The sequence below is a fragment of the Pezoporus occidentalis genome, unplaced genomic scaffold (genome assembly GCF_034315485.1).
Source record: "Pezoporus occidentalis ecotype Australia unplaced genomic scaffold, CSIRO_AGI_Poc_V1 ctg12, whole genome shotgun sequence".
In the NCBI taxonomy this organism is placed as follows: domain Eukaryota; kingdom Metazoa; phylum Chordata; class Aves; order Psittaciformes; family Psittacidae; genus Pezoporus; species Pezoporus occidentalis.
Genome location: NW_026912994.1, coordinates 3,646,086 through 3,658,134, shown reverse-complemented (window position 1 = coordinate 3,658,134; position 12,049 = coordinate 3,646,086). Strand labels below are relative to the sequence as shown.

General features: G+C 36.3%; 1 protein-coding gene across 2 annotated transcripts in view; it reads right to left on the bottom strand.

Annotated features, from left to right (window-relative positions):
• Nucleotides 1-12,049, bottom strand: part of DPP10 (dipeptidyl peptidase like 10) — a 568,807-nt gene that overhangs the window by 29,176 nt on the left and 527,582 nt on the right. For both annotated transcript variants that reach the window (XM_062605998.1, XM_062605992.1), the window contains exons 11-14: nt 8,142-8,265; nt 5,954-5,992; nt 4,404-4,511; nt 101-192 (exon numbers count right to left, since the gene is read on the bottom strand). In XM_062605998.1, the coding sequence (XP_062461982.1) occupies nt 101-192; nt 4,404-4,511; nt 5,954-5,992; nt 8,142-8,265 (363 nt within the window). The remainder of the gene's footprint in view (nt 1-100; nt 193-4,403; nt 4,512-5,953; nt 5,993-8,141; nt 8,266-12,049) is intronic.

Genomic DNA, 12,049 nt, shown 5'->3' with positions numbered 1-12,049 from the left:
AATGAAAGAAACATTGTTGGTTAATTTCATATATGCCATTTCCAGGTAAGTGGACTCCACTTTATTAACAGATATTTTCATAAAAGAGAATAGTGCTTACATCTTTTGAGTATTTTCATCATATGCCAGGATTTTTATAACTTCCCAGTTTCCTGATGTCAGGTGTCTCACACTGATTTGTTCACTTTTAGCCTGCACAGAGATGGAAAACATTAACTTTCACCTTACTTGGTACATTTTTCTTTGCCTAGTGGGATTGTCTGCACATATCATTACTAATTCCATCTTTTTAAACTTTAATATGCAACATAACATCTTTAAAGTACAAATCTGACATTTTGACAGGTCTGTATCCTTTCCGTTCCATATACAAACTTTTCAGTCATTAAAATCATCTCAGTTGTCATCGCAATTTTTTTGTCATATGCTAGCAAAAAGTAGAAGTCACATACTTCAAGGCAAGGACCTTGTCATTACACATATTTTGTTTCTCTTAGTATTTCTTTTCCTTCACAGTGGTATAGCAGGGAATCCGACTCAGACCCCTGTAACCAAAACTCTGCACCAGAGTGAGCTCACCAGGTTTTCACATTTATCATGCTTCTACTGAGCCCAGAATACTGCAAAGATGCTGTGACAAGACAGGTCATGGTCATGAGCACCAAAGTCATACAAGGAGGCAGGCAAACCTGTATGAGAAATGCACCACTCAGTTCTCTAGTTGAAGCCCCTGCTCCACCATGCATTCTGGAGAAGCCCCTCTTTATCCAGGGTCTATAAGGAGAGTCTAAGAGTAGCTCCAAATTTTAGCAGCTGAACCAAATGCTTACATGTTGGGGAGCACCCTTTGCTCCTTCTCATAAATTATTTCTCTTCCAGTGTGAGCCTAAGAAAATAACTGCTACTAGGTGAAATTCAAAACCTCTCTCAAAGAACATGATGGCAGTTTTGTCCTCAACCAGTGCACCAGGAACTGAATTAGGAAACATCAGAAGGCAATGGATATCTACCTCCAGGCAAAACCCTACTCTTTGGTTGTAAGATGCAGCAGACTCCTCATCAGACACACATTAAAAACAATGGATACTGAAGAGTGAGAAGCTCATTTGAGATTGCTTCCAAGTACAAAAGTAAAATTATGGCTTAGGCTATTGAAGATTAGAAGTTCAACCCTCACTATAATACAGTGTGAGCATACTTAAACTGTTTTTTTTCTGTACACAAGGGTTATGATGCTTGGCCTATATATAAAAACTTGTCGTTTTCAAATTCAAGACAAACTTCCTAAAGGAAAAAGGTGATACTCTGGCTTATGTTTCTGCTTTAGGGGGCAAAACCGAGTAGCAGGAATTACAAATTAGGTCCGATGGTGATGCAATGGTGCTTTCTGACCTCAAGTCCTGTAAATCCAAAGCACCACAGCATACCTAATCACTGTGGCCTCAGCGGTTATGTGGCCCATGGAAAGTCATAAAGGCAAAAAGTTCTTTTTTAATCCCCGTATTTCTGAACTCTATGCTGTAAAGTCTGAGCTCTACATCAAGAGCAGCAGTCACTAGAAAGCAGAAAATGCTCAAGGATATCGATGAGACATATCTGGAAGAAACAAGTCTCTATGACAAGCCTTGCAAGTACCAACTGAAATCAGGACATTATACTAAGTGCTGCACATGTGTTTCTGATGAGTATTCCCTTTTTCATGAGATTCTGATACTTAATGCTGTCTCCAAGAATGATTAAAATATAAATTAGTGATTTATTAGAAGTATTTGTTATCCAGAGAGAGAGAAGCTGCAACTACTGAAAGAGATATTTAAGTATTGAGATCACAGAATCTAACAAGAAAGAGAATAAAAAGACCAGCCAAGCGTTAATAAACACGGTTATTTTTCAAGGTTACAGCCATAATACATAATTTATAAAGCTTGCAGGAAGTTCTTGCCTTGATCCATTAAAGTGACTGTGTAATTCTTATTTTGTGGTTGGAAAAAAGAGACTTTCTAGAGATGAAAACCCCATGTAAGAAATTTCTAGATACATAATACGAGCCAATCCCATTTTGAGACTAGTTTTTTAAAACATTTCAGAATTTATTATAAGCATTTGAGAACAATAAAACACACATCCAGCTCTCTACATTCAAACAGAAAATAACATAGAATAGAAAACAGACTTTTAAGCAGTAACCTCCCCTTGCAAAATTTAATTAGATGGTTCTGCTAACCTGCTTCTGTTTTACCATTGACACATGCTTTTCTAAAGTAAAGTCAAAGAAATGTAGCCCAAGAAAGACCATAATTTGTCAGCACTTGTTCTAAGACTGACAAATAATCCTCAGTGATTAATCTAAAGCAGGCCCTTAAAATTTACTTGTTGCTCTATCTTCATGTTGGTTCTGTGTTTTAACTTTCTTGCACAAGAAGGCTGATTTCTCTTAATGAGCTAATAACTATACTGAGTAGTACAGAGAAGTAATGAGAACCTGAATGACAAATTCCGTTGTTATTTGAGCTCCATAATGAGAAACTGTGACCATTTGGGTACCAGTGACCTGCTGACTGCTTTGAATTCTGCAGGACACCTCTTATGCTGCTGTGGCTCTCACAAGGTATAAAAAATATCTGATGGGACAAAAGACTTTATGTGCTATGGTTAATATAATTTTTATGCCTCCATGTTTGCTTTAGAAATAATGGACAATCGGATTAATGCAGTGTATAAAATACATCATATAAACATATCTCCTGTCCTTTATTGTTCTGTATAAGCCACATTACCACACAGAATGTTGCTTATTGATGAATAATGGTTGATCCATTGGATACCACATTTTCTCTTCTTCTCAGACAAAGACAAATTTGTCATTGGTGATACCATTCGGATTTGTTTATTCATGGTGATGGTGGTTAAACTAGAAATATTTTTGCTTTTTGGAGCTGTACAGCACTCAGGGCTCTAATTTGGCATAAATTGGATAGAAAACTAAACTCTTCATCGTAAGCTTGACTTTAAACATTACTCTGGAGGGATTAAAACATGTATTTAAAAGTAGGTATATATTTAACTATCTAACTGAGTGAGCTTAATCTTTTGCTTAAATATTTTCCTGAATTAGGATCAAGTTTTCTGGGCTCTTTAGTAGCCCAGAAATAGGTTTAAGGCAAATTCAAGTGTATCTCTAACATCCTTGTGAATGCTGCAAGTTAATTTTCAGATTTACATCACTATCATTTCATGTGTTTTAAAGATACTTATTCATATTGGGAAAGAATCCAAAATAAGACTTGATTGAATAAATGTTTTTTTTTTCTCCAGGGTGAATTTTTCTGTGGTTATTATATTAATATACATTTACCAGCTTGTCATCTGAGTTACTGTTTTCATTAAAAGATAAACTCTGACACGTCTTTGATCCTTATTTTTTCTGATTCTTTCTTGATATATTTACTGTAGTGAATGAGTATCTTGTTCTTGCTTCTTCAGGTTAAATTTTCATTAAAGATCTTTTGCTCTTGTTCTGTCTGAAGATCACAGTGAATATATTTCAGACTTAATAATGTTCATACCAGAACACTGTCATAAAGGGAGATTATAGAATTGCCTGGTGTCAGGTCTGCTATTTTGATGTTTTGGGTACCTTAATAATCCCTCCTCATCATACGGCTCTGCTAAAGTACCTGGATTAATGCTCTGCTGATTTAAATAGATGCCTTGGAGTGTTCCGTTCCAGGACATAATTTCCTTTATTAGTTCATCACTACTTCATACTGGTGACCTTCAAAGTCATAGTAGAAATTTATCTTCTTTCAGATTCTTCTTTGGAAAAAGTAATGACCCCGGGAAATGGAAGCCACTGGAAAATGTTGCAAAGGGTAATAAACAGTCCTAAGTTTCACAAAATTTTAAGTTTTGGGTATTGCCTCCCTTTACTGTTGTGAGTAAGACTAGATTTTGAATATTCTGAATTGACATTTAATATTATATGTATGCAGATATAGTGTATATAAGAGGTTAAAATGAGTGGTTTTGCAGGTCCCTTGAATTTCTGTGGTTATGAAACATTATTGACAGAAAAGTTCTACAAGAAAACATCTCTGCTTGACTACAGAGGTACAAAGAAAACATGAAATATTCCGGACAGAGTACTTTGGAAGTACCTTTCATTTACAGACCTTGCATGCCACCACAGAACAGGTCTAAGAAAAGAGAAGGAGCACCACTTGTTCTGTAAGACATTACAAACATGCCTCTCTGCATCAAGAGACAACCTGGACAGGAAAAATGACGACGACACAAGTGTTCAGAATCTACTGAAGTGCAAGCCTTTGCTTGGCTCATGCATCCTAAATAGAAGTCCTAGAGAATGAGTAGAATATTAAAAATAGCCTGAACCAAAATCTTACCTGAACAATAAACATGGCGATGTGGTGAAATTCACCTCGGCCTCCCTGCTTCACTGGGACAGTCATGAAGAACTTACTGCCATCCTTGGAGAAAACTGGTTCTTCATTCTATAAATGTAAGATTGCATTAGTATGTCACACTTTCATTAAAATTCTTAATAAAGCATCAGCTTAGCTTTTTCGTCTTCTTGGTTCTGGTAGTTGCTGTGCTTATAAGAAAATTGGAGAAAAATCCTTAGCTTTTCAATATATTCTGCAAAGATTAACAAAAACATGGTGGCTAAAGCTAAACAGAGTTTATGGCAGTAGTTGCCATTGCACAATCTTGTCTGGAAGCATGGACTGCAGCCCTTGCAAAACTCCCCCTCCCAGTGAAAGTTCTAGAAGTCTCATCCCTAATGCAGAAGGACTTTACAGGATACATTTGTTCACAGACATACAATTAATGACAGAGGTAAGTCCTACTAGTGCTGAGTATAAATGTTTCCATGGCCTGGACTCAACAAAACATTACTAAGTACATGCTTAACGCTCACTGATTTTGATAAAGTTGTACGGCAAAAATAATCAAAATGATATTCTGAATCATGGTCTTACCACAAATTGTAGCCTGATGTGAGACTATCTCTCCACGTCTAACTTTATACAGAAGTATGAAAGGAAATGGGCTTGCTATAAAAGCACAGTGTTTTAACAATGATTTCTTATTTGAATTATTAAAGGAAAATGGCTTGCTATAAAATCATATCTAAGAAAAAAAATATTTCTCATTTGCACATTGCAAAATGAAGCCTGAAACGTATTTTAAATAGAATGTGTTTCACTTATTTATTGGACAGCTCTTCTGAAACTATGGAAATGGAATAATTTGCTGACATATTAGATCAACATATTGTTTTGGGTATGAATTTAGAAATATTATTCTTATGCATTCCAATTAGAGAAGTTATAACCTCTAATCTTTGAACTCCTTGGGGCCTAATTTGGTGAGATTATTTTTTAATGAGAAAAAAATCAGCACAGTATATAGGAAATGCCTGAAATGGGATTTGTCTGATTTATCTTTAACCATCCAAGAGTTAGGTAGGTAGTTAATCAGCAGTTATCTAAGTGCTTACTTAACTGAATGCAGAGAGATTGGGAACTGAAGGGAATATTGCCAGTGAAACCCAGACAGGTGTCTCAGTTCAAAGGGCTGAATTGCTCGCTGGAAGTACATATCTCTTTCCACAGCTGACATGGTCAGCTAGATAGCAAAATGTCCTCCGTGTGATTCTAAGTGGTGGGATTCCCACTACCAGAGAAACAAGCTGATGTTTGAATGCTTAGACAGACACTGCTATACTCCTCAGCTGTTAAATTAATTCAGGATCCTAGAAATTATTAAATTTGAAAAGGAATAGATTTTAATAGCTTATAAAATAACACAAGGAAACAGAAATTTATGTAATAAATATAATAAGTAATGTGGTTAAATAAAAATTATTAAAATATAATTAAATAAAGCAAATCACTTACTCATACATACAGAAATAGCATTTATACTATACCTGTTTAGGAAGCCAGAGGTCTGACTGCATTTCATATTTCTACAAAAAAAGAAAAAGAAAATTTTTTTTTTATGGAACAACTATAGATAAAAAGTATTTCCCACATTCTTAATAATAAAGGTCTCTAGCTATTTCATGAGGTTTTCTTCTACTGTGTTACAATCTTCACATCTCTTCATTGACACACTGAAATAAACGATAATTTAATTAGAGAGTCAGCTGCTTTATTCAGAGCTTTGGATAGAACACCATGGAGACCTAAAAATGCCTTTTTCAGTCCTTTCTAGTTAGCTATCAAGAAGCTTTACACAGGCAGTTCTATTAGTTTTCTACCTCTAGGCATCATCTGACAACTGGATGTTTTAGGTCCTTCACCAACACCATGCAAACAGCCAGCATCAATCTCAAATTGTGAGACCTTCTCAAATCACCATCCCTTGCTTTAATGAGCTGTACTGTGGCATAAGTGAAGAGAAAAAAAAAATAAACTCAAATGATTGCTTTTTATTTGTCACTTATATCATGTCATGTAAAAAAAAAAAACCCAAAACCTCAACCAGACACTGTGCATGCATTGCTGGAATAAAACACATCAACTGCTGTAAACTGTCACAGTCACACTAAAGTAATCAAAACTTATGAGCTGCAGAAGCATCTGTACATATACAGCCTGAAAAATTAAAACCCTGTAGCTACAAGAGCAGCTGGTTTTATACAGTACTTTTTGGAATTGAGAACAAAAATGCTAGGGGAAAAAAAAAAAAGGTCTACAGTTGAATTAAAATGGTGTGATACAACATTAAATTCTCACAACAAAGCCCCTTTTCTCATCCATTACTGAATTCAAAAACATCACCTTGTTCTATTCGATGCAATGTAGGAACCAGCAGGGTTACAAGCATGAGCTGGGTCTGAGCTGCACCCACTACAGTGATACTGTATTGCTACCCTTCCTCTCACACCTAAAAAGATCCTTCAGTGCACTGTAATTTTTCTGGAGCGGGACTTCTTATTCTCACTCCCTTATATTATGCCCTGGATGACAGGACTTTGAAGCACATAATGGTTTCCTTCCAGAAGCGACTGCTCACAGAGGTTCACGACTGACTTTCTTAATAAAAGGGCACAAAGCTTAGAGGAACCAGATAAAAAGCAAGCAAATCAACAAATCTCCATGTTCACAATCTTAACCTATGGTCTGGGGACTTACATGCAGTTTCTGCATCAGGAAAAGCAATGTGCACTACGTACCAAAAGAAGCAGACAAGCTCAGAAATAATCCCTAATACTTTAACATGACTGACTTCAGTAGTAGACACTGATGGGAACCTTTTGACTCAGAGGCCAAACTTAGACCTACATTAATCACTCATAACCATTTCTACTGCCAAATTATACCCTCTACTTCGGAGCATTTGCTGGTACTGATATTAGCATGTATAGAAAATATTTATACTTTTAGCTCATTCTGGGAAGAGATCGTGACTCAGAATGGGAAAGTGGCCAACTGCATTCAAGATGCAAGATTGACTGTGAAAATGGAGAGATGTAATGCAAAAGTGTCAGAAGTCAAAGTCTGGGTCAAGGGATGGAATGTTGCTGAATTCAAATAAAAAAACGTATTTCAGCTTGGCTTACATTCAGAATATAATATCCCTGTTGCTTTCCATTTTTTTTTCAATAACTTTTTTTCCTAAAGTTATTTAATTCTGCTGTGAAATTTGCAGGAATTACTGGAATTGTACACCTTTCCCGTAAACATATTTAGGCTGTGAGAGACAGAAAGATCTGAAATGAAAGTCTGTAGGGGGAGAGAGGAAAAATCAGGCAGCTGAAAATATCTGATGGAAGACAAACTTGTCACTGCATTAGCTGCATCCAAAGTACATGATGTTCAGCAACCGCAGTTTCCACTGTAGTTAATGAATGGACGAAGCTTCATAATTCTGGAGAGGTCACTCAAAGTTGCTAATTACATGAAATAATTTCACCAGATTTGGAGTTTTCTTACATCCATTTCCTCCCTGTTGACTTATATTGAATTATATTCTTATGTTGAATTATATTCAGCTTGCAACTGCTGCATTTGCAAACTGATGTCCGAAATTCTTTTTCTGAATGTGAAGACAAAATGCAGGGAGAAACCTTGAAAAAAGAGCATAGAAAGCATAGGAAAAATCCAACTTACCTTGCTGCAAGCCCCAGTTGTGGTTTCACAAACTGTAAGGATGGAGTGATTCTGAGGTCTGTTTAACCATCTCACCACAGCCTTAGTATTGCTTACCCATTTCACCATGGTAATGTAATATTCCCTAAGTAAACATTTGAAAACACAGTGTTCAAATCATTCCTATTCAGATCAAACATTTTTGAAAAAAAAATAAATAAACCACTCAAGAATGTCCATTTCATCAAATGTTGGCTTTATACCACATGACATTATCATTATTGAGGGATGGAGCAAATAACACTAAATGCCCAGCATTTCTGTTCCTGCAAGTGGGAAGGATCAGTTCTAGTGCGTTGTCCCCCTAGGAAATCTGTACTCTGCTAGTTCCTCCTTCTCAGTCTTTTGGAATATATAAACTTTACCAACTCTAAAACATAATACTTGTGAAGCATACATTTGCAAATACACATGAATCATGTATTTGCCCTCCAGCTTAAAAGCAAAAACTAAATTCCAACAAAGCCAGTAGTTTCCTATACTAAATCCCTTCAGAAGACACATATTTTTGCAAAACAATAAAGCCCTACTACCAAACAAAAAAAAAACAGGTCTGTAAGTCTGTAATGTCAGAGTGCAGACAAGACCACTTTAAAATGTCACTTGTTATAAATAACAAGTACTTTATAATGGGACTTCTGCATAAAAGGGAAGTCACACTCAGCATCAATGTGTGCCATCTTCTGTTTTAACAAATAGCTCATAATATCAGTCAAATTGTCTCTTAACCCTGGCTGAGCAAGGGACGCTTCCTAGGCACAGACTCATGGTATGGAGTATCTGCCTTCCTGGAATCCTACTAGGCTGTTAGACTGGGGATGCTGTAGAGGAGGACCTGTTGCAGTTTGTCATCCCTGTCAGGCTATTTGCTTCAGTTCTGTATTCATGGCAGCTGGCAGCTTTCACAGTCCAGCTGAGTTATGTGCAACAGTGGAGTGAACCTGTTTGGAAACTCACCCCCCCCCCCTTTAAAATAAGGGTCTTAGCTTGCACATAATTAGGCTTTTAATTTAATGCTGATGGAGATCTCATTAGTCTTTGACAACACATTTAATTATACATTCAAAAGACTTCTTACTAGATCAAAAATGCTAAGCAGTGCCAAAACCAAAGTTGCATACAATTCTGATGCTGCACATAGGAGATGCAGCAAAAAACCTACAGCTTCACCCAGCCTCAGTCTAGTCCTATGTTTGAAGAACACAGCTGAACAACCCAATATGTTTCATGTTTGACTTTTAGTGAGACAGAAATTTTCACATGTGGATATCAGAATGATGACTAGAAATGGTGACTTCAGGTATATGCTAATATTTACGGTTTATGGTTTAAAAAGCCTTTTAACTTAATGAGGAGCAAAAATGTATGCCAAAAGTAACAAAAGATCTAACACAAGACCACGTGACGCAATCAACAAAGCATTGATCCAACAAACAAACCAGAGTGCAACATCAAATCTCAGTTAACTGGCTCCCCATGCCAGAACTCAATAAACAAGAGATGAAAACTTCTCCCTCTGCAGTTCATAAGGAAATCCAAAATCATAGCAACTGTGCATACAGAAACCTGAAGATAGCCAAAAAGAAATATTCAAAATGCATGTAAATGAGGACTGCCTTCCTCTACCAGTACTTGAACACCAAGGTAAGAAACATCCACTGACAACAAAGCCTAATTTATTCCCAAAACGAATTCTACAATTTGAAAAAGTCTTCAGTGAGGGATGAAAACAGAATATTTAACCATTCAGAATCCAGCTGATACAGTAATTAATAGTCCAAATCAAACCATTACATCCTTTCCCACCACTAACACAAACTCCTCAATTACTGAAATGAAAGCAGAAGATAATTTAAAAATTCCCTGTTTTTTCCCCCCTTCCATCTACTATGCATAAAAATATGTTCACGTCACTACATTATACTTGTTTATTAAGAGTGTAGTATAATGTGTATACATAAATATATATGTATATGCAGAAATGCATACCCTTCTGAAATTAAATACTGTCTCCAGGTGATGTTCCTTTGTAAATCACAGTTTTGCAGTTTATCTAGTGTTTCAAATATACAGTGTGCATAGACACATACAGGGTAGTAATATTGTTGCAGGTCAACAGATATGACTAAGTCAAAGTTTGTAGAAGAAAAGTGTATGTTTTATTAGATTGGCTGATACAGTTGAATAAAACCAGAGAAGACTGCTAGGCAAAATCTATTTTAATTCTGAGGAAGCTGCTTTCAGTTTTTTTCTCCAAAATATCTGGCATTTTTGCCATTAATGTACTGTAACAGTAGTGAAAATAAGTGCTTTCTCTTTCCCTCCAGAACCAAAACCACAAATGTACTGGTATTACTAGACCCTCTGCATTTATTCATACAAGTTTCCTCACAGCATCACTTTAAAGAGGAAAGACTATGACTGCTTTCTGGACAAAGGACTGAAGCGAGATATTATTTTAGATACTACTCATTTAATTAGGGGCTTTACAGCACTTTGCATGTTCAGAGAATAACTTTCATTTTTCTGGGGAACATTTCTTAAATCAGACTGTGGATTAATTTATTGCATGTCCAAAAAAAGTAACAAACACAAATACTGATTGCATGTTAGTTTACTGATTAATGTTAGTTTAAACTCACTGTATCACACAGGGGCTGCATGGCATAGACTGAATCAAGTTTTTAGCATTCAACTGGCCTGAAAACCAGACTTTTCTCTCTTGATGTGGCTTGTTTTATTCAAGCTGCATCTCCTCACCTCACTCCTAGATTTTTTTCCTATACTTTGTTTAGCCAGTTCCAAGGTTTTTCTTATTGATCCTCTTTCTCACAGCAGGGTCACTATAAGATGATCATGAGAAACTTAAAATTTGTTTTTTGATACCCACTTCCTCTATCTCCACCATCTCACCTGCTCTCAGGATTCCCATTCAAATCCCTGATTTTCAAGAAAATGTCATTCAATCCCTGACTCATAGACCTGCCATTTTGGTTTTTAGCCAGTCCATGTTTCATGTTCTAGCTAAGTTTTCATCTCAGACTTTCTAGAGTCTCTTTCCTCACATTCTGCCCTAGGATTGTTTTCTTTCTAAATTCCAAAGAGAGCTTTCCTCTTTACTCACAGGCAGAAAATGCAGAAAAGGCAGTCTCCTTCTACAGCACCCCATGATCAGTCAATATTAAAGGAACTTGTACATGACTCATTTTATTCGAAGCTGGATTGAACTGGGCAATGAATAAAACCAAGAGCTTCAAGCTCCTTGTCGAGAGCTAATTCTGATTCCACATTTATTCCACATAAATCTGCTGCCTGGCTTCAAATTGGCATAAGGCAGTTAGATAAGACAATGAGTATAAAGAAGGTATAGCTTTCCCCTAGGTCAGTGAGCCAGGAAAATGCCATGTATGCAGTCAGCTGAACAGCAGGAGCTGGAACATCTCATGTATGCTGAGGAGGTGCTGTACATCAAGAAAGATCAGATTTTAGGGCCCGAGTTGGATGGAGGGTATTCAGTGAGAAAAAAAACCCAACTGTAGGCATTAAGAAAGCAGTCTTTCTTGACTTTTTTTCCAAAGACTTGTAACTTGATGAAATCTAGATTCATTTTTCACTGCTGATGAAAACATATTAAATATCAAAGGTGCTATCATCCTCCACCAAGCTTGAAGGCACAATTTTTAAAACCTTTATTTCTTATAGAATGTTTTCCTTTATTTTTATTATCTCAATTAATAGCTGTATGGAGGTAGTTTAACAGTTTGCTAATACATTTATCATCATTCAAGAATGTCCAGCATGTCTTGTTTCACTTGTAAGTTTTGGGATGTTTGTGACTAGAAAGATATATATGTGTACCTTGCTGGCTG